The sequence below is a fragment of the Bos indicus x Bos taurus genome, chromosome 2 (genome assembly GCF_003369695.1).
Source record: "Bos indicus x Bos taurus breed Angus x Brahman F1 hybrid chromosome 2, Bos_hybrid_MaternalHap_v2.0, whole genome shotgun sequence".
Lineage (NCBI taxonomy): Eukaryota > Metazoa > Chordata > Mammalia > Artiodactyla > Bovidae > Bos > Bos indicus x Bos taurus.
In genome coordinates, this window is record NC_040077.1 from 38896435 (window position 1) to 38920290 (window position 23856).

The following is a 23856-nucleotide window of genomic DNA, read 5'->3' on the forward strand; positions in this document are numbered from 1 at the left end:
AAAGCATCAATTCTTTTGTGCTCCGCTTTCTTTACACTCCAACTCTCACATCCATACATGACCACTGGAAAAACCATAGCCTTGACTAGACAGACCTTGTTGGCAAAGTAATGCCTCCGCTTTTCAATATGCTATCTAGGTTGGTCATAACTTTCCTTCCAAGGAGTAAGCGTCTTTTAATGTCATGGCTGCAGTCACCATCTGCAGTGATTTTGGAGCCCCCCCAAAATAAAGTCTGACACTGTTTCCACTGTTTCCCCATCTATTTCCCACGAAGTGATGGGACCAGATGCCATGATCTTAGTTTCCTGAATGTTGAGCCTTAAGCCAACTTTTTCACTCTCCTCTTTCACTTTCATCAAGAGGCTTTTTAGTTCCTCTTCACTTTCTGCCATAAAGGTGGTGTCATCTGCATATCTGAGGTTATTGATATTTCTCCCGGCAATCTTGATTCCAGCTTGTGCTTCTTACAGCCCAGCGTTTCTCATGATGTACTCTGCATATAAGTTAAATAAGCAGGGTGACAATATACAGCCTTGACATACTCCTTTTCCTATTTGGAACCAGTCTGTTGTTCCATGTCCAGTTCTAACTGTTGCTTCCTGACCTGCATATAGGTTTCTCAAGAGGCAGGTCAGGTCGTCTGGTAGTCCCATCTCTTTCAAAATTTTCCACAGTTTATTGTGATCTACACAGTCAAAGCCTCGTTAATTCTGCCAAAAATAAGTTAACTTCCTCCATGCTCCTTTACGTTTAATTATTCAAACCAACCCAATGAAGCAGAATTTAAAAATGAGTGACAAGACAAAAAAAGAAGATGGACGTTTGTGGAAAGCAGGGCAGGGGCTACATGATTTATACTTTTTATCTCCTAGCAGCCCGTTGAGAGACTCAGTGGTTATTGAGAACTTGGGTTTTCAGGTAAAATACTGATTAATCGGACAAAAAGTCACTATAATGATCAGTCTTGAAGGATACATATTATTTAATAGTTTGCTTTCACATAATTTGGACTATTTATGGTTTTGTCTTATACTTTTTGACTTGATTTTCTTTTTGAATTCTTAATGCATGAAAATTATTTCTTTCAATTAATTTTTGACACTTTTCTCTTCCCTTCTGTCTCCTCTTTCTTAATTAAGAAAGAATTCCATTAACTCAAGTTTACAATCCATGGCTGAATTATATCAACAGAGATGACAAAAATATCTTTTTATTTTCCTAGCAGCAGCTTTGAATTAAGAGGTAAACATGGGATATAGTGGAAAATAAAGTAATATCTCTAACACAAAGCAAAGCAAGCCTCGATTCCCATCACAAAATAATTTCTCTGGCAAAGAGTTATCTGCAGTTTTAGGGGGCTGAGTTCGACTCCTGAATCCATGTTCCTGTGAGTCTAATATAGCAGCCAAGTTGATAACTGTCCGAACAGAATGAGAGTGGGCAGGAGCATATGTTGGAGAGGGAGGTGTCATTGCTCAGAGCTCTACAGAGTCAGGGCTCTGTTTTCCCAGGCCCTACTCCCTCCCCTAAATACTGTGCTCAGATTTGTTGAAGTTCGGCCATGGAGTTTTCCACCATGGATCATGAATTGTGCTATTTGCATTACTCCCTTAGGAGTGCCTGGGTAGGGGAGGGGGAAGGACGGGTGACGGGTGCTCCCTTAGATTCATTATTTAAGAATTTGTATGACTTTATTTTTATCATTTTGTCTTTATATGTGATGTGTTACTTTTCTCATTTTTGTCTTTATTACTATAGCAGTGAATATTTATAGAGCACCAAATGTTCGATATTATTTTATAGGCTTCCTGTGTAGTATCTAATTCCATCCTCACAACAGCTTTGGGGCCAGCACTATCATCATTGCCATTCACCTAAGGGTTAAGGAATTTGCAGTTAATGCATTTTTACAAATGGTGGAACCAGAACTGGGTCCATGGCGGGTTGACTACAGTATCCACCTTTATTCCCTTTGTCACTGTCTTTTACATAGAGGTGGACCCTAAATGTCACCAACCTTATGATGATACAAAAATGTGAAAATTAGTTATTGTTTCCATAGGCAAAAAGGACATCTCAAGTGAGTGATACAGGTGTCATACCCTTCACCTATCAACCGCACTAGCACTCACAGCTATACCGACTCTGAGAGAGAAAACCCCAGCTCAGTGTACCTGGCTGCTCCCATCACAGTCTTCCAGAATGGCTGTGGTGTTTCTGATGGAAATGCATTTACCCAAGGCCACATTAATAAGCTAGGAAGCAAAACATAAAATATGCATTAAGAACAAAATATTTTAAAGTAGAACAAGACATTCAGAAAACACAGAATATAAAACAATAATAAGGTTAAAGGTAGTTAAGTTAATAGCTTAGCATTACTTAGCACTATACGATTTTATTGGTTGCTATCTCTAACAGGGACATAATGTAATCTTGCTGAAGTACAGCTTCAATCTGTCAATTTAGGCCTGTGATTCAGCCACAGAGCCAACACACAGAAGCTTTTAATTAACCCTTTCCTGGAATGCTGAACAGGAAAAGAGCAAAAGGTGGCATGAAAAGCAGTTATTTTCTTGTCTTAAGTTTGTCTGATGCATATATTAAAAGTCAGTGCACATACGTGCAATTTAATCAAAGCAGTGGTTATGGGCTCTGTTCCCTGGCTGACCCCTCTAAGCTATCTGACTGCTTAGGCACTGAATCATAGATAAATTGAGTCTTTCAAAAACAGCAGATTCCAGCTGACCCCCGGTAAGAATCTTCCTAATGACTCAGGCAAGCTACAATTCATTAGAGGGAAGTCACGAACGCTAGTATGGAGCCAAGCTTAAAGACACTTTCTGGCAAGCCCCCAGGTTTTTAATGGATTTGCAGGGTCCAACATGGAGGCAGCTGTCTGTAAGTCCCCATTTAATGCAGAGAAATGTTGATTCCCTTGCTCCCTCTGACATTCTGGGCAGGTCTAAAGAGAAGGTGGGTTAACAGTATAACACAATTTGAACTTTTCAGACTTCTGAAGAGCTGTGTAGAGCTCCGTCTACACTCAGGGAAGCGTCCTGTGCTGGCAAGTGGGGTGGTTTCTGTGGCCAGGGGCACCATTTGTGTCCCCTCCTGTTCCAGGGTAACTAAGCAAGAGCTCTAACTAGGAGCATTGTAGGACGCAAGTTGGGGTGCTCACAGAGTTGTCAGATTTCATAATACGGTGCTCAGTGGCTTGGTTTGCACTTTTACATGCTTAATTTTTCCTACAAGAAAGTAGGGGGCACTTCCATAAAGTGAAGAACAAAACCTAAAAACGAGAGGTAAAATGGCAAATACTGATAAGCAGGGGACTGATACTGAATATGAAAAAACCTAGAGTTGAGGTCTTCCACACATGATGGAGAGCTAAAACGTTAGGCCCTGGGTGGAATGGTGTACAGGGAAAAACAACTTATTCATTAGCACTGGAAGACAAAGAGGAAGCTTCTCCCAAGGGAATCTGAAACCGTACATCAACCTTCATTTGAGTTTGAGATGCGCACACCACTTGCATTGACTAGGAACCCTGACAGAACCCTCAAAGCACTGAAAAAAACAAACATACAAACATTAAAATCTACCAGTTTTGTTGTTTCTGGGGTGACCCGCATGCAAAACAATTCTAGAAGAACAGACTCTCCAACAGAAATCCTCAAAGGAAGCTCTATTCACAATTTAAAGTGCCAGATTTGGGAGGAGACAATTGGCTTCCCAGGTGGCACCGTGGTAAAGAATCAGCCTGCCAATGCAGGAGGCACAAGAGATGCAAGTTCAGTCCCTGGGTTGGGAAGATCCCCTGGAGAAGGAAATGGCAATGCACCCTAGTATGCTTGCCTGGAAAAGTACAGGGACAGAGGAGCCTGGTGGGCTACAGTCCATGGGGTTGCAAAGGATCAGACATGAGTGAGTGACTGAGCACATGCACAAATGCACACACACACACACACACACACTCCATCATTAGTGGGAGCAGTCAGAACCCACAGGAGGAATCCACCACCATAACCTTCAGGGAAGAGAGTTAACAGTCGTGTATGGAGGTAGAATAAGCCTGGAGTTGAAAGAAAGGAAATGGTGTCCCAGTTGATCTTAATACAAAACAAACAAAAACTCCTGTACCTGTAGATCATGCAGAAAATATCTTCAAGTGAGTTTGGAAAACTCTGGCTTCAGGACAGCTGACCAGGCTGCCCTACTCAAGAACCTCTCAAAACCTCCGGTCCTGAGTGCAGAGGGAATGCGGTACAAGAGTTTGCCAAATACATGTGACCACAGAATCCTCTTTGACAGCACAACTTTGCCCAGAACAGTGTTTGGGAACCCCTGGTTAATTGATTGCTTTGTATTTATTTCTCACAATCCCTTCTTCCAAGAACTAAATGGCACGAGAAGGAGAGAAATATTTTCTATTCCTTGCCTTCCTCTCCCCCACTTCATTTGAAGATATGTTTCTCTTCCCTCCTTTTGGAAATTATTGGGGAAACTGCTTTCCTTCATGGGAGAAGGCAATGGCACCCCACTCCAGTACTCTTGCCTGGAAAATCCATGGACAGAGGAGCCTGGTAGGCTGTAGTCCATGGGGTCGCTAAGAGTCGGGAACGACTGAGCGACTTCACTTTCCCTTTTCACTTTCATTCATTGGAGAAGGAAATGGCAACCCACTCCAGTGTTCTTGCCTGGAGAATCCCAGGGACAGAGGAGCCTGGTGGGCTGCTGTCTCTGGGGTCGCACAGAGTCGGACACTACTGAAGCGACTTAGCATGCATGCATGCATTGGAGAAGGAAATGGCAACCCACTCCATTATTCTTGCCTGGAGAATCCCATGGACAGAGGAGCCTGGTGGTCTGCCGTCTATGGGGTCATACAGAGTCGGACACGACTGAAGCGACTTAGCAGCAGCAGCAGCTTTCCTTCATTCATATAGAAATGGTCTATGAAGTGCTAAGGAATTGACATTCTTTCTCTCATTAGGAATAGTTTTGAAAACTGGGCTCTCACTTAACACATCTATGCTTTTATTGTAAACCATATCAATCTTATTTTAAAATCAGGAAGTATGTATAAATTTTACATAATCCATTTTGAATTATTTCATTTTCCAATTTAGGAAGTTGGAGTTTTCTACCGTTTATCCCAGAATTGGTAAACACTAGACTAGAAGCTGTTTGCTGAGTTAAATCCAATATAAGTTCAAATTATTGCTGAGGTTCTTTTATTATTTTAAAATATTTTTGGTTCAGTGAGAAAAGATTTATTCCAATTTTTAAAAAGTCAAACTTTCCTAGGTGTGTAGGTTGAAAGAAGGAATGATATGGAGCAAGTAACAAAAAGTTCTGGATTTCAGTTTCTTGGAACTTTACAAGATTATCTATCCAAAACAATGATTTAGTTAACCTTCCTCTGAATTTCCTGGAGAAAGGTCCTTTTTTTAATGGTAATAATGCTCCCTACTTCTTGTTTCGGAGGGAACCAATGTCATTTTTATTAAAATTTGTCTAAGGAAGGCAACAAATAAGGAGGAAAACAGAAAGAAAGAATTTATTAAAATCATTTCTGCATTTTGTTGTACTGTAGCTCAGGCATCAAGAGAAAGCACTTCATTAGAAGAGTTCTTCAAAATTTGAATGGAAACTATTAGACAAGCTAACCTCAAAGAGGAGGCAAAAGACAGTTTTTTAGTTCCCTCTGGTGGTTAAAGTCCAGTAATGCTCTTACTGAGATTCTGTGTTTTTAGGACAGGAAAAAATTACTATGATGAGAATGTCTTTTTCTTTTATCCTGCTTAAGAAATTGGAGAAGGAAATGGCAACCCACTCCAGTGTTCTTGCCTGAAGAATCCCAGGGGTGGGAGAGCCTGGTGGGCTGAATAGAGTTTAAAAAAATGTAAATTTATCTTACAGGCATGTTACTTGAACAGTATATAAACTCAGGGTATTCTTCCTAAAGAATTATCTAAGATAAAATAATCAAGTTGAACCTCTGAAGTAGCAGTTATTGCATTTTGACCTACAAAAATGGGCAATTATGTTATATATAAACCGGTTACATATACTTATGCATCAGTTGAATTTTATGAAAGCAGAACAAATTCTTAGACTGGTTTTCTCTCTTTCCCACTTTTCCAGAATCTCCCTTATACCATCAAGGGAAATGGCCTAAGTGTCTTTTTATCAGGAAATTTGGTAGGCAGAGAAAGATTGGTTTGTACAATTCACTTGCTAGGGAGAACTGAAAAAAAAAAAAATGGTGTAAAAAGAGCAGGCTTACTGAGGGCCAAGTCTGAACATTTTGCAAGAAGAAAAAGAAAACAGCACTGGGAATGTTTATAAGTAAAAATCACATGAGAAATAAAATAGTAAAAGAGATTAAAATTTTGCATGATCAGGGAAGACCTCTAGGTCAAGGCTTGACTAATCATCTCTAAACTTATTATATGAGAAAAATCCTCATCTCTTGCCATCCTCTTCAAATTAAGTCTCACTCTTAAAATGGGTTTGAAATGGCTTTTTTAAAAGAGTTTTTCTCCTTCCTTAATTTTTTCTTAGCTTTGTACTCTATCAAACCTATCAAGTTTGACTTCTTTCTTTTTAGTATGTTATTTTGTGCCGTGGAATTTTCTCTGCTGTTGTCTGACAATTTCTGTTATTTTCAATCCCTCTTTGAAATCTATAAAACTCTAAATAAACCATGTCATCCCATTGCTTAACCCTACTCAGTAACTTCCAATTGCATTCTGAAAAAAGGAAGAGACAGAAAAAGATGAGAGAGAGAAAACCCTTACTCTGCCCACAAGGACCTGTGGGATCCAACTCCTTCTCCCTCTTGACCTTCATCTGGTGCCATTCCTCCTGCCTCCTCAAACCTTGATAACAACATCCTTCTTTCTAGTTCCTGAATGCCTCAAACTGCCACATGTCAGAATTTTTGCATAAGTGACATCCTTTGCCTGGGGCTCTCTTTCTTTACAGCATGGTGGACTCTTGGTCTTTCAGACCTGACCTTCAATGTCTTCACAGATTTGAGTACTCTTAAGAAAAATTCATCACTTGTGGCCACTTCCCTGATTAAAAGCTACTATATTTTTTAATTTACGCTTTATTTGCTTATTTCTTTATTATCTTTCTATCCTACTCAGCTTTAAGTTCCACAGAGAAGGGATCAATCTACTTTATTCATTACCCTGTAGTCCAGTTCTTAAATAATGCTTGGTTTCATGACAGTTTGTGGGTGTTTGCTGAATTAATCAATAAACATGCCTTCCTGGAAGCCTTCCTCAACTTTACCTAATATGGGCAGTCAAGACAAACCACACTTTGTCTCCTCTGCACTCATACTTGGTACTTATTTATAAAGTAATAATTCATTCTTTCCCACACATTTTCAAAAAGGTTTTTACCTTGTATTTTCACAAAGTCAGATTTGAAGTTGCTGCTTGAACTTACCACACCACTCGCCCTCACAATGGGAGCCTTCAAGTCTGGAAAAACATTCTCCAAGTACCACTTGAAGCTTTTGCATTTTAGCTTCTTTCGAAGTTCCCGCTGCTGGGTAAGGTTTCCGACGTCTAACCCTTGATCTATGAGGTGATCCCCGTGGCCGTAGAAGAGCTCCTTGTACTCATCGAGCCAGACCTCAGCCACCCGCCCCAAGTTCCGCTCCACCGTCTTCATCCGGTCTTTGGGGAAGGAGTAGGGATTGTCATTTCGGAATATGTGTCCCACTCGGGAACAGGGAACTATCTCAATTTCACCGCCACACATCCACACCTGGAACAGTACCAGTTATCAAATGATTGTCCACAAATCATGGGCAATGAACAATAACGAAAAAACCATCTTGGCGACTTTTTCCCCCTGTTGAGTAATACTCTTCTAATATCCTTTTCAACAGAAAATTAAACTCAACAGGTTTATTTAATTTTATTCTATTGCTGTGAACCATTTTAGGATTATTAAATTATATATATTTCTCTTTTCCTCTCCTGAATTGTAAATCTTCCCCCCCCACCCCGCTAAAGAAATCCTCACAGAATCCCTATGTATAAAATGTGTAACACAAGTTCCTGCTTTAGTAGAATCAAGGAAAAGAGTGTATGTTTCCATTTTCTCAGTATCCCCTTCTCACATTTGGGATGATCTACCTGACTTGTGGAACACAACTTAAAGACCATCCTTCTTGATCAAGGGCTCAAAGTCACACCCGTATTACTATATACACCCAACTCCATAGGAAAGCAGGTGATATGGATACTCTGCACTATGGCTGCCGCCACTGATTTCTCAGCTATTAATCAATGGTTATATAAATACCCAGCATTATCTGAGCTTCCCTAAGTTGCTGTAGTATGGCCTTTTGGTGGCCTGCTGTAGTGGCTCTTTTTATTCTTCTGTCTGTGCGCTCCAAGATGGCCTATTACTAAATAATTTCATTACTTCTAATACATTAGAAAAATATATGAGTTATTTGCATCAAATATTCATCCTACAGCCTTTTCACTAAATGGCAGACAATTATTTCCCTCACATTCAGATGCAGAAACTGTGTTGTGAAATATGAGGGAATGGTAATAAATTTCATGAGGGTTATTGATTCTTCCAAATTCAATCCGGGATATGAAGACATTAATCCAGAGGCCCTAATATTTCTGTGAAGTTTCCTCCCAGAGGCAGTCGTATATCTGATTGTATTAGTAAAATGAAACCATTTAAAAGTGCTAGACTCTTAATTGTAAAGATAATTTGAGAAACACTCAGCGATACCTTGAAAGAGAGCTCCATATTTTCTCCACCCCAAACATCGAGCCCAGGATCATATGTTCCAAGTTCAAAAAAGTAATTTTTATCAATAGAAAATAATCCACCTGCCATGACGGGACATCTACAAAAAGAAAAGTTGGCTTTTAAATCTTGCATGTCAGGGGAGCTCAACTTTTAGGGAGTGTTCCCTAACAAGAGGCATTTTAGAATAATTACCACATGCAGGGAGGTCTTGGATAAAGTCACAAAGAACACCTAAGTGACAAGTTCCCTGGTTCTTGTGGCAGAACTTGATTAGAGGCAGCAAAGACAGGGTCTAGAACTAGGATTCTTCCTTGGCTTTGACACTTCAACACAAATTCTCCAAAGATGTTATTTTTAATCAGTTATTTAGTGCTATTTAGGAAAGATGAGTCAGGCACTGTTTTAAGTGTTATAGATGTATTAACTCAGGCCTCACAAAAATCCTTTGCGTATGTACCCTTAAGAAACTACAGCCCCAAAAGGCAAGAAAATTTCCCAAGTTTACAGACCCACCGGTCTGTGGGATGTACATCTGGGGTTCAAATTTAGGGGATCTGGCTTGACTCTAAGATCTCTTCTCCACTCTACTGCATCAACAATATAGAAACGTTATAACAGCTTGTTATGTGGCAAACACTTATATATATATATATATATATTTTTTTTTTTTTTTCCCCTTCTTGGCTGGGCTGCAGGGCTGTGGCTCTTTGTTCCCTGACCAGGGATGGAACCCTGCACTGGGAGCTCAGAGGCTTAACCACTGGACCATCAGGGAAGTTCTTGGCAAATACTTTTTAAAACACTTTATATATACTATTATCTGATTTAATTCTCAAAACAATCCAAGAGGTAGCTACTTCTGTTAGTGTTAATATAAAAATGAAGAAACAGAAACAGAAAGAGGTTAAGTAACTTTTTAAAGCTCACACCACTAGTACATAGTAGAGTTGAGATTTAAACCCAAGGAGTCTGACTCTGGAGTCTTCACTGCTGTTATTGATCATGGGGAAGAGAAACTACAGTTGAGTCAGCAGTTAGAAAAGGCAGTAATCATGTCCCATGGTGGTTGCCATGGAGTCAGCTGAAAGAGGTTTGTATGGAAGCTCTGTAGCAATCTCAATGGTAATGTAAACCTCACCCCACACCTAGCTCTCTTCCCCCATGATTTATGTGTTTTTTTTTTTTTTTTTTTCTGAATCCCAACTGTCCTTTCCAGACTATCCAGAATGCATTCTCTAACATTACGTTGAATAAATTTGAACTCAATCACTACATTGACTCTCAGAATTGGAGTCTGAAAAAGGCAAAGAGGTTCTTTAGGTGTAGGATCAGAGCAAGTATATTATATCCAGGCAGATTCAGATTTGAATCCCAATTTCTTCTTTTGCAAGCTGTATATCCCTTGGACTGCAGGGAGATCAAACCAGTCAATCCTAAAGGAAATCAACCCTGCATGTTCACTGGAAGGACTGATGCTGAAGCTGAAGCTCCAATACTTTGGCCACCTGATGTGAAGAGCCAACTCATTGGAAAAGGCCCCAGTGCTGGGAAAGATTGAAGGCAAAAGGAGAAGATGGTGGCAGAGGATGAGATGGTTGGATGGCATCACCAACTCAATGGACATGAGTTTGAGCAAACTCTGGGAGACAGTGATGAATAGGGAAGCCTGGTGTACTGCAGTCCATGGGGTTGCAAAGAGTTGGACATAACTTGGCGACTGAACAACAGCAACAAATATCCCCAGGAAAATTACTTAACTCTCTTAGGTCTCTATTTCCTTATCTCTATAATGGAAAAACCACAATCTCCCTCCTAGAGTTATAGAGAGGTTGCACAGTGCTTAATAAATGGTCGTACTCTTCCTTCACTTGTTAGGAGTGTCAACTGTGAAACATCACATTTGGAAGAATATAAGGCACTGTTTGGAGGGGTGAGTTCAGGGAAAGGATGCTGCAACGTACAGGCTGGGCTCGGACTTTCTTTTGGGACTTTCTGGCTTAAGTCTGCTCAAGTTCTTTCTCCAATAAGGAAAGCTCCAGGGTTCCTGCTGCTCTGCCTGAGGCTGACAGAGTGCTTGTCCTACATGTCTAGACTTTGGGGGAGGGGTTAGGAAGCCCCCACTTTAGCTTCAGGTCTAAAATCTGTTCTTAAATCCAGTTTCTCCAGCAATAAAGCCCCAACTTCAATTTGCATCTAGCGTCTGTGTCTGTTTCTCACTTTATTCACAGAATTTGGCACTCCTCCCAATGACAGTATAGGACTAGACTCAAAAAGAATTAGAATGATATTTCTATTACTATTATTTATTCTTAATTTTCACTCATGTTTACTTCAGTGTTATATGTGTTTATATAGAATTTATGCAGCACGTTTAAGTGGCTTATGTTTCATAGTTTGCAAATCCCAGAGAACAGAAATAGTATCAGTGAATTTCTCAAGTTGAGGGCTGAATAAGATATAATTACCCACTTAAAAGGTGAGTTTTGGCTGTGGAGGAGTAATTTCCCAGGAAAGGTTTTTGCTTTTGGTCAATCTGTCGGCTAGAACTGTAATTCTTGGTGTTCTGTAAATGACAGCTTATGCCTGTTTTGTGGAATTGCTTCCTGTGCCTTTGTAAGAAGATACAAGACTCCCTCCTCGTCTTAAGTTTCACACACTTACCTTATTATATCAGTCTCTTTAATTTTGTTTTTTGCAACAACGTCTGGAGGAATTGTTCTCCAACCAAAGTTCATTGGCCACACAAATATGCCTCTTTGAAAGTTGTCCACTGTCATGTAACTAGTCAAGGGAAAAAAATGCTACCTGAGGTCATTCACATTATCAGCCTGACACCACGTGTTGTGCACGTGGACGAAACAAGCACTTGCGAAGATGATTTTAGATCACCACAAAGCTTTTAATAACATTTCAATGAGAGATATGGATATAATTAGCATTAGTGCTGGATTGCTTGCTTTTAACATACTTTTCTTTTAATAATATTCTGGCCATTTTGAGGGGGAAAAGACTCTACTTAAGAATATACATGTGTATATATATATGTATATATATGTGTGTATGTATATATGTATATATACACACCACAAAAAGAAGAACTAATCTTAAGAAAAATAAATATTTGGGTGTTCAGCTGTATAGAAAGAGGAGAGTCCTGGACACTGAGTATTAGTATTTATTGACATTTAGGGTTAAGAATTTGTGATGATCAAATAAACAATTGGATAGACCTGCTTTGATCTCATGATATATCAATTATTTCAATTTATTTAAACAGATAAACCATGTATTACTTAGATTTGCAAAGTTGTACATTTTAGGAGTATGACCACTACCTTCTGCTACTGGTTAAAAAGTCACTTAGAAGTATCCTGTGGAATATGACAATATTACCTCATATCCTTATCATTGATGACTTCAATTACTGGACAGGCTACTTTCTTTCTGCTTAAGTAAACTCTTTCCAGGAGAGGTTCCAACCAGCCAATGTTACATTCCACGTGAGAATCTAAGAATGTCAACACATCACCTAAAGAGCCAGAAAAAAACAATTTGAAAATGCAATATACTTAGTGTGTGTATTTAGTGTTCATAAGTTCTGGAGATTGTTCCAGAAATGTGGTTGTAAGCATAGTGGTCTTTTCTTCTTACTGAATTTCTTCTTTGTCCCTCTAATTTCATTCTGTAGTGAAATGAAAAAAAGTTGGTTTCTAGTAGTCTTTTGGGGCAAGTATCATTTAAGGTTGAAAAAAAAATTGATAAGCCACTTAGAATGAGGAGTCAAGGCTCTGAAGGGAATATTTAGTATTAAAGGTAGTTGCTTTTATCCTTTCTAAGGAGGGTAAATCCCATTAACTCTTGGTGGTGGAGGACTGCAACTTTGTTTTGTGGAAGACAAGGAAGAATCTGAGATTCCAACTTTAGCCTTAGAAATGATGAAGAGGAAAAATCATTCCACATTATTACAGTGAAAAGAAATTAAAGTGGGGGAACTAGTAAGACTAGGAGGTAGTTTAAAAAGTGTTACAGAGGGGGAACAAGGAATTGTTTAATGGGTATAGAGTTTAGTTTCACAAGAGAAATGCTGGAGATCGGTTGCTCAACAATGTGAAAGTACTTTACAGTGAAATGTACACTTGAAAAATGGCTCAGATAGTACATTTTATATATGTATTTTACCATAATTTAAAAAAAAAGAGTTACAGGAGAAGAGAAAAGAAACTTGGAGGACAGGAATAATTATGAATTCTTTTTGCTCTATTAGTTGTGTGAAGTAACACTCTTTATTTCCAATGAAAATTTTAGCAATGGTCTACATTGTTCCAAATTATTCTGTACAAGTGGATTGAGTGTGTGTGTGTGTGTGTGAATAATAACCAGAGGAATCTGGGTCTTGGCCAGAATCCTATGTATAATCTCAGACCCAGTCGTGCATGTATGCATGCTAAATTGCTTCAGTTGTGTCCAGCTCTGTGCAATCCTATGGACTGTAGCCCACCAGGCTCCTCTGTCCATGGATTCTTCAGGCAAGAATACTGGAGTGGGTTGCTATGCCCTTCTCCATGGAATCTTCCTGACCCAGGGACCAAACTCACGTCTCTTATTGTCTCCTGCATTGGCAGGCAGGTTCTTTACCACTAGTGCCACCTGGGAAGCCGAGGCCCAAAGCTATTACAAAAGCTTTACCTGGCAGGCCTCTTGAGGGGAAGCTGCCATCTCCACACAGAATTGGTTCACAGTTTGTGCCCCAGAGTCTCTGAAGGAAGATATAGTCAAGGACTCAGGTCCCCCAGCCCCTTAGCTGGACATGCACTTATAAAGAACTGCATTCCTGACCCAGGTTCACCCAGCTGGAGACTGTCTCAGGCCAAGACTTCTTTCTCACCTTGTGGGTGATGGGTAGATCTTCAGGACATTTTTTTCTTACTACTAGCCCTTCTCCCTTTCTTTAATCCTGGCCCCCTGGCTCCAAAACAGGAGGAACCTTATTTCAGGCTCTTTGGTCAGTAATATGATCTACACATCTGCTCCGATCCACCAGCCCATTCTTCCATGGGAAAATACGGAGCACTGAGGGAGTCAGTGCTGTCTTCTGTCTGGCTTCCTACCTATACTTTTTACTTATGTGATTGCAGGAAGTGCTTGAAGACTTGACTGTTACCTTTACTTTGGTTTATTGTTTTAATTGACCACTCTGACTCTTAGCTACACCCCTCAGCATCTGAAAAACCTACAATAACATCACTGATTTTTGATTTGATGCTTACTCTGTGCCAGATACTGTTCTGAACATTCTGAATGATTGTCTTATTGTCTTATTTAAGGTTTATCCTTGTGACAAACCTTAAGTATAGGTCTAAGTTTTATCCGCATTTATGAGGAATGAAACACTTAGGCAACTTTGCCAAGTTTGCAAAGCTAAGTGGCAGCCTGATACTAGAAAATATCTGCATACACCCTCTTGCCTCTCCCCTCCCACCCCCTGCAAATGAGAAAGAGACAGAGATATGAGTATGGGAAAGCTTAAAGTAAAAGCAGAAGACAGCAGCAGGCAAAGAAAAAGGTGCAAATAAATACCTGAATAATAGATTATTATCCACTGAAATCTCTAAACTACTTCTTAATGAATAGATCTTACTAATTACCTGATTAACAATGGAATTTTTGCATAAAGGTGAAGGGACTAACCTTAGACAAAGTCTTGATGGGAAATGGTCTTGAGATGTCTCTTTAGATAGGAACAGGCTGTGCTAGCCAGAAGCCCCCTCCCTACCTCATCTACTACTCTTGGAGGTGCAGTTACATCTCCTGATCATGCTGGGATTGGGGGAGGGGGTTCCTATTTTCCAGGAGTTATGGACTACTTGATAATGGAAGCTATTGTTTTCTAAGGGTGCCCTCTTGCATAGACTTCTCCTTATCCTGGGAAGGCTTTTAGGGTTCATCTAGGTGTATAAGGTATACAAGTATGTTTGCTTAGTCCTATTGGGCTTCCTTGGTGGCTCAGATAGTAAAGAATCTGCCTGCAATGCAGGAGACCTGGGTTTGATCCCTGGGTTGAGAAGATCCCCTGGAGGAGCACATGGCAACCCACCCTTGTATTCTTGCCTGGAGAATCCCCATGGACAGAGGAGCCTGGCAGGGGCTACAGTCCGTGGGGTCTCAAAGAGTCAAACATGATTGAGCAACTAAACACAAATGGTCTAGCTGTATAGAATGTATAAAAGATGGTCTTCTTTCTCACCACTCCTATCCTGGTCCATTCAGTCGAGGCGTTTAAAGAGTCTAGTCTCTACTAGATTGCCTTTCCCTAGTGGCAGCAAGATGGATCCTCAAACGTGCATTTATTTCCCCACTTGTGGGCATGGTGAAATGGCATAGGATTGAATTTCCCCAGAACTGTCTTCATCGTAGCTCTACTTTTCTTGGCCACATTGGATAAATTACTTAATCTCTTTGAGCTTTACATTATGGAGATATTTCAAAGTATACCTAATAACCTCGATTCCTAATAGATAGCTATTACGATGACTGGTTTTCAACCATTGTTCAGGCTAGAGCTCAAAATAACTAACTCCATATTGATAACTACCTGGAAGGTTGTTCTGAGAGTAGATTCCAGACATACTGGATTGTTTGCAGATGGGTTTGGTTGTAACTTACTTAGTTTTCAATTTTTTGTGCCAACTCAGACATGCTCAATGTGCCAAATAGCTTTGGCTCCTTGTTGAGCATCGACCCCCCTTAGATTTAGCTGACCAGCTTAGGATACTGCTGCTAGCACTGGTTGGTGATAGTGTTGTGTTTAGAGTTCCTTGATGAATGTGGACCTGCTGCTCACTTAATTTTAAAGAATGATTTATAAGTGATGCTAAGGAAGCTACCTGTTTGACCTGCAGAAGAAACAAGTTGTAGAAATTTATAAAAGGACTATTGCTCTTCAGGGAATGTCAGCATTGGCATTGGAAGTTAGATGTCACTTGTTGCCCACATATTTAAAATTAGCCAACTGACTCTTTGGAATGCTCACAGCATTACAGCTATTTTGCTAACTGCCGTGTTATATAGGAAATGAGAATCTGATCTCTACTCTGACCCTCCAGAATCAGAGCACTATCAAACCTGCCCACCTGCAGGCTGCTCTTGTCAGGGTTATAACTGGCTTGGTGTGTTCAACACTATCATGATATCTGGCTTGTTTTTTGTATCCAAATTACCCCTTTTCTTTTTATTTCTGTTGCCTTTATGTAAAAGACTTTCCCTTGAGACCCACTGACCAAGGCCTGTCTTTTAATTTTTGAAATCCTGCTTGACCTAATTCCTCATTCTCAGTAAACAATTGATGACTGAATGAGATGGAGAGAAAGAATCTATCATGCCCTGGAGCCTGAATGTGGAGGGAAATTGCTTGAAATTAAAGAGTTACAGATTTGCCCTTATTTCTTTGTGGAAGACTCTAAAAGACTCTCTGAGACCAAAACGAGGCCAACTCGACTTCAGCTTCTGCATGTTCTTGACTGCTGCTACTGCTACTGCTACTGCTACTGCTGCTAAGTCACTTCAGTCATGTCTGACTCTGTGCCATCCTATAGACGGCAGCCCACCAGGCTCCCCTGTCCCTGGGATTCTCCAGGCAAGAACACTGGAGTGGGTTGCCATTTCCTTCACCAATGCATGAAAGTAAAAAGTGAAAGTGAAGTCAGTCAGTTGTGTCCAGCTCTTTGCGACCCCATGGACTACAGCCTACCAGGCTCGTCCACCCATGGGATTTTCCAGGCAAGAGTACTGGAGTGGGGTGCCATTGCCTTCTCCATGTCCTCGACTAGCTAATCTCAACTTTGCCTGTGGTTCCTCTTCTTTTTTCCCTGAATCCTAAAGGATAAATGAGTAGATCAAGGCCTATGAGATTCTGGATTCAGATTCTTATCTTTGATCTTTTTGTTTGGTTATGCATTCTAGAAAAGATTCTGCAGTGGCATCAATGTAGATCTCTGATTACAGAGACTCTTCAGACCCAGAGCCATCTGCTGCCTGTACTCTACCTGTGAGGGCTGGGGAGTGCTCCGGGGGAGTTTGGGAGGACTCACTAGGCTGGTCAGCCCTGCTCAATGAGGGCCCTGAACAGTCCCTGAATTACAGTCTTGGCTAACATTGCACGAGAGATAGGGATGAAGACCATCCCCAAGAAAAAGAAATGCAAAAAGGCAAAATGGTTGTCTGAGGAGGCCTTAAAAATAGTTGAGAAAAGAAGAGAAGCAAAAAGGAAAGGAGAAAAGGAAAGATATACCAATTTGAATGCAGAGTTCCAAGGAATAGCCAGGAGAGATAAGAAAGCCTTCCTCAGCTATCAATGCAAAGAAATAGAGGAAAACAATAGAATGGGAAAGACTAGAGAACTCTTCAAGAAAATTAGAGATACCAAGGGAACATTTCTTGCAAAGATGGGCTCAATAAAGGACAGAAATGGTATGGACCTAACAGAAGCAGACGATATTAAGAAGAGGTGGCAAGAATACACAGAAGAACTGTACAAAAAAGATCTTCATGACCCAGATAACCACGATGGTGTGATCACTCACCTAGAGCCAGACATCCTGGAATGTGAAGTTAAGTGGGCCTTAGGAAGCATCACTACGAACAAAGCTAGTGGAGGTAATGGAATTCCAGTTGAGCTATTGCAGATCCTAAAAGATGATGCTGTGAAAGTGCTGCACTCAATATGTCAGCAAATTTGGAAAACTCAGCAGTGGCCACAGGACTGGAAATGGTCAGTTTTCATTCCAATCCCAAAGAAAGGCAATGCCAAAGAATACTCAAACTACCACACAATTGTACTCATCTCAGATGCTAGTAAAGTAATGCTCAAAATTCTCCAAGCCAGGCTTCAGCAATACATAAACCACGAACTTCCAGATGTTCAAGCTGGTTTTAGAAAAGGCAGAGGAACCAGAGATCAAATTGCCAACATCTGTTGGATCATCGATAAAGCAAGAGAGTTCCAGAAAAATGTATATTTCTGCTTTATTGACTATGCCAAAGCCTTTGACTGTGTGGATCACAATAAACTGTGGAAAATTCTGAAAGAGATGGGAATACTATCTGCCTGCCTCTTGAGAAACCTGTATGCAGGTCAGGAAACAACAGTTAGAACTGGACATGGAACAACAAACTGGTTCCAAATAGGAAAAGGAGTACGTCAAGGCTGTATATTGTCACCCTTCTTATTTAACTTATATGCAGAGTACATCATGAGAAATGCTGGGCTGGAAGAAGCACAAGCTGGAATCAAGATTGCCGGGAGAAATATCAATAACCTCAGATATGCAGATAACACCACCCTTATGGCAGAAAGTGAAGAGGAACTAAAGAGCCTCTTGATGAAAGTGAAAGAGGAGAGTGAAAAAGTTGGCTTAAAGCTCAACTTTCAGAAAAGGAAGATCATGGCATCTGATCCCATCACTTCATGGCAAATAGATGGGGAAATAATGGAAACAGTGGCTAACTTTATTTTTGGGGGCTCCAAAATGACTGCATGCAGATGGTGATTGCAGCCATGAAATTAAAAGACGCTTACTGCTTGGAAGGAAAGTTATGACCAGCCTAGACAGCATATTAAAAAGCAGAGACATTACTTTGTCAGCAAAGGTCTGTCTAGACAAGGCTATGGTTTTTCCAGTAGTCATGTATGGATGTAAGAGTTGGACTATAAAGAAAGCTGAGTGCTGAAGAATTGATGCTTTTGAACTGTGGTATTGGAGAAGACTCTTGAGAGTCCCTTGGACTGCAAGGAGATCCAACCAGTCCATCCTAAAGGAGATCAGTCCTGAGTGCTCATTGGAAGGACAGATGTTGAAGCTGAAACTCCAATACTTTGGCCACCTGATACGAAGAGCTGACTCATTTGCAAAGCCCCTGGTGCTGGGAAAGATTGAGGGCAGGAGGAGAAGGGGACGAGAGAGGGTAAGATGGTTGGATGGCATCACCGACTCGATGGACATGAGTTTAATTGAACTCTGGGAGTTGGTGATGGACAGGGAGGCCTGGCGTGCTGTAGTTCATGGGGTCGCAAAGAGTTGGACACAACTGAGCAACTGAACTGAACTGAACTAAAGCTGGTGCAGGACCCTGAATTTCCTTAAACTCCCCACAGGGTCAGGTACACTTTAAGGCCACTGAATTTATCCTTAGATGAGTCTATTTCTAACTCCATTCAAATAGATCTTTCTGCTTCTTTCCAAACTCAGAAATCAGCCCTCCATTATTGCTGCTCTAAGTGTGGGTCATAGACACTGCCACCCATAGGGAGACAGGGACAGAAATTGAGAACACATGTTTTGAAACTTCACAGCAGCTTGCCAGAGTAATTGTTAATTTGTTGTCTAGTTCATATATATGAGTGTTCAAATAGACACATACCCACATATATGTAATTATGTATATATCTAGATATATGTATATATAATTGTGTATATAGTTATATATTTTTCCCATTTTGTTTTTAGGTAATTGATTTTTATTATCATTCATAAAGGGGTCCACAACAATGTTAATTAGGAAAAAGAATGTCCTTCTGTGATGGTTTGGGAATATACCCTCTACTGAATAGTGGCAAGTAATTAAAATGTACCTAGCTGGAGTTTTTCAGAGTTGTGACCCCTCAGTGTGTCATTGAAACAGTTTAGTGGGATTCATATTGCAAAAAGTTAGAAACTGGTGGAATGAAATGATGGACATAGGAGTGCTCATTGTACTATTATTTCAAATTTGATATGTATTTGGAAAAGATTAAACTAAAATAAAGATGTAGCAAAAACAAAAAATTAGCAGCTTCTTACCTGTTGCCTTTTGTGCCCCTGCCAGCCTGGCTCTTATTAAGCCATGTCTCTCTTTGAGGCGAAGAATCCGAACTTTTGGAAACTGAGACATGTATTTATCCAAGTTATCTTTTAGGTAGTCTATATCAGGGAGAAATTAGACAAGGAAATACTTTAAAAATAAGATCTGGATCAAATAAGATCAGATCAAATACCCAAAACTATGATATTTACCATAGTCACTATATTTTATCCTTTGAGCCATGATGTCATTTTCTTAAATGGATTTTTGGGTTCAATACTCTAAGTTTCTGTTTTCCTAAAACTCAAATCCACCTTTCAGTGTAGGTGAGTTACCAAGAGAAGGGCTCGCTTTTTCTGAGCATTTGTCAGGACAGGTACAAATTTACCTTGAAATAAATGAAGCTCGGTTTCTGCACAAACTTTTCCCCTTGTAAAGGCCTCTTCTAAGACCTAGGAGAGAGGCCATGCATTGTATGCAAATTGAAAAATTTGCAAAAGAAAGATATTGCAACTGCAATTGGCTAAGACCATTGCCACTTCCTACTATGACACTCTCCATCACACCTCTGCTTTCTTGCTCTTTGTGGGGGGGTGGTATATTTATGTAGCTTACAGTTACTTCTATGTATGATTAAGGTATTGACATATCCCAGGTAGGAATGGCTTCTGTGAATACTTCTGCTGCTCGCTTTCCTACCAATTGTGTCATCTTTCTCTTAAAGAGGACTTCATAGATCCTTCACTCACTCCAGAGTTCTTGCCTGGAGAATCCCAGGGACAGGGGAGCCTGGTGGGCTGCCGTCTATCGGATCGCACAGAGTCGGACACGACTGAAGAGACTTAGCAGCAATAGCAGCAGCATAGATCCTTCAGGGCCACAAAATCTGAATAGGCCATTCCTAAAGGGACTGTTATCTGCTTGGTAACTAGATTCTATTTCTGTTGATGCTTTCAAGACTGCTTCTCAACGTTTTCAACCAGTTTTCCTTATATATCTCCCTGCTCCTGGAGCTCAGTGTGACCCTGGTAGGCACTCTAAGAGAGAGAAGTGAGAACTGGCTCATGTCCTTGTTGTCATGACCAAGGCTAAAGTGTTCTATTAAGGTTGCTGTCTCTTTGCTACTTTTTAAGTTTTTCTGAAGTGGGTTGCATTTGGGGATTTTTGTAATGTGGTCTAGGACCTTTGGCAGTCATGGGACCACTTACATACCCAGTTTTTTACAGTCCAAAGAGAGAGATTCTTCACTGTAATAAACAAAAAAGTAAAGACAGTGGTGAATTCTGCCTTTGAACTCTGTTATAACCTCATTTTTCTGGTCCCATTGGCAACTTGTCTTCTCAACTCTTAGCTGAACATATAATAAAGCAGAAGTCGTAGGGCTTACATTTCATTGTCTTCTATAACTAACTCTGTTAATTGTGGCATCTTTGCTTGTTAGATTTCATAAAAAGGCATTTATGCAATTGTAGAGAACATCTTCTGGTCTCCAGGACCTCAAAGCACCCATCTCCAAAGACCTGTAATTAGAAAATCACTCCTACACAACAGAGAAGTCACAGCTGAAGGAGAGTCTGCGGTGACTAGCTGGACAAGGCCATGGGTGGTTGAGATGACTTTCTGTAATTCACAGATGCTTGGACTTATGCCTCTAAGCCACAGTATCAAACAATGATTGGGCATTTATAAATCATTCATTCTTTATCAAATTATCCTGTAATTTTTGTATCCGAATTGTTATTGCCTCGCATCAAACTTTGATTTTCCAGAGAGTAGTTTTCTTACCTTTGGTGCTGAAGTCATCCACCAGTAGAATCTCCTTGATGAGGTGGGGAGGAGAGCGGTTGAGGACGCTATGTACAGACCTCAGGAGAGTGGACCACACCTCATCCACAAAGCACATGATGATACTGGTGGTTGGGAGGTTATTGTGAACAAGTTGCTCTGCACACCTGGGCCAGAATATAAGCAGAGCACAAAAAGTGTGCCAACAAGATCCACAAGGTGTAAGAGGAAGAGACAGCAGAAATGGAGTTCTCTCTCTCTCTCTCTCTCTGAGGACACAGAGAGAGATGACTGTCTATAAGTTGAGGAAAGAGGCCTCACAGAAACCCAACCTGCTGGTGCCATTCCAGACTCTAGAACTATGAGAAAATTCTTGTTGTAAGTCCTCTAAGAAAAACCCACAAGGTGCAATTGTGTGTAAATACACATACACTCAAGTTATTTATCAATCATCTATTTACTTACCTATCTATCCATCAATCCGTCTATCATCTATTTCTTTGTTTATCTATCATCTATCTTGGAGAAGGGCATGACAACCCACTCCAGTATTCTTGCCTGGAGAATTCCACAGACAGAGGAGCATGGCTGGCCTGTGCCCATAGGGTTGCAAAAAGTCCGACATGACTGAAGTGACTTAGCATGCACACGTCGTCTGTCTATCCATCCATCTATCTATATGATGATTTTCTTGTGCACTTTTGTTGGAGAGAGTTATAAATAAAATAAAGAGCAGAGGAAGGATATTTGTTTTTGTTTAGTTGCCAAGTTATTTCTGTCTTTTTGGCAACCCCATGGACTGTAGCCCACAGGCTCCTATGTCCATGGGATTTCTCAGGCAAGAATACTGAAGTAGGTAGCCATTTGCTCTTCCAGGGGATCTTCTCGACTGAGGGATCTAACCTGTTGCTTCCTGCATGTTGACAGACCCAGTGACAATTGTTGCTAAGAGGCCTAACCATGCAAGACATGAGAACTTCCTGTGAAGACATCACCCTGTAGTGGAAAGGACACTGGCTTTATAGGTGGTTAAGACACTATTTTGAAGCTCACCACCAAAAATTTTTCAAATTGTCGTCTAGATTCTTTACTTAATCCTTCTGTGCCTCAGTTTCCTCATATGTAAAATGAGGTAACATGCCTTATTGAAAAGAGATTTACAGCTTAGTGAGAATGCATGTAAATAAAATATCTAGCACAGTTTCTGGGCTGAGGAATTCACCAAATGGTAGCTACTGCTTTCCCAATTAGGTTATAGACCACAAGAGAACATTCCTATTCTCTTACTTAATGTTACTTAATTAACATTAATTCACTTAATGCTACAAAGCCGTTTATGATTGCCTTCTCAACTGGCCTTCTGCCAAGTGCCAAAGAAAATATTCTTTCCCACTGCATGTGAATGTATTTATGGATATATATGATATGTATTATACACTACTTAAACTCTTAAATAGATAGCTTCCGTATCTATTTAAGGGGTCCTTGCTGAGACTCTTTGTGCTCCAGGGTAGCCACAGTTGAAATCATTTTGCTGGCATGGAAATGAGAACATGACTATAGTGGGAGTTGGTATTCAGGTGGGTTGTAATTGGTCTTGGGTTTTCTCCATACCCTGAAGTGCATCAAGCCTCACTGCTGGCAGTCTTCCATCTCCTGCCTGGGTAACTCTTCACATGATGGTACCCAGTGGACACTCACAAAGAGTATTTGCCATTTTTCTAACTCAGACACTCTCTGTAATGTAATAATTAAATTATGATGATCATAAATAAATATTATCAGCCTTCTGCATTATTTCATTTTAAACCTCAAACCAACAGCATCTCTTCTTCCCTCTTTATAGAAGAATAATTGAAATCATGGGGAGACTATGCCATGATTATACTGCTAGTCAATGGTGGAGTTGGGACTCAAGCTCTGGTCCAGTTTGGTTCCTGTAATAGCTATTCAGGAAGTTGTAAGTCCACAAGAATAAAAGCAGCTGGCAGTAGATGTGGCATTTTGTGGAAGCAGGCATTTCTGTGAGACAGCATAATGGCACTGTGCTTAGTCCACAAATAAAACAATATATGAGTAAAAACCATAGAAAAAACACATTTGCATGGCACTTTACTGCATGGTAAAGTACCATTTGCATGGTAAAATACTATTATGTACATAAATTCAATCTTTTTAACAACTGCTTAAAATGCATACTATTATGTTGTTCTTCAAATAGAGCAGACTGAAGCTTGAGAAGTTAAATGACCTACCCAGCACCATTCATTAGGAAGGCTGTGTATGGAAATGTGAACAGATGGTTTAATCCAGATCTGGGGATCATCAGAGAAAATGAGGTAGAAACAAAAGCGGTGGAAGATTTTGAAGGTACTAGTGTAGTCTGGTTAAATAGCCCACCTTAGGCTCTAAGCTGGGTAAGAGAAA

At 40.3% G+C, this 23856-nt stretch overlaps 1 protein-coding gene across 2 annotated transcripts in view; it reads right to left on the reverse strand.

Moving 5' to 3' along the window:
• Positions 1–23856, reverse strand: part of GALNT5 (polypeptide N-acetylgalactosaminyltransferase 5) — a 44541-nt gene that overhangs the window by 7579 nt on the left and 13106 nt on the right. The window contains exons 2-8 of one of the 2 annotated variants that reach the window (XM_027560304.1): positions 21430–21596; positions 19644–19763; positions 12202–12337; positions 11470–11589; positions 8788–8905; positions 7471–7794; positions 2178–2258 (exon numbers count right to left, since the gene is read on the reverse strand). In XM_027560304.1, coding sequence (XP_027416105.1) covers positions 2178–2258; positions 7471–7794; positions 8788–8905; positions 11470–11589; positions 12202–12337; positions 19644–19763; positions 21430–21596 — 1066 coding nt within the window. The remainder of the gene's footprint in view (positions 1–2177; positions 2259–7470; positions 7795–8787; positions 8906–11469; positions 11590–12201; positions 12338–19643; positions 19764–21429; positions 21597–23856) is intronic. The other variant, XM_027560312.1, reaches the window with a different exon arrangement.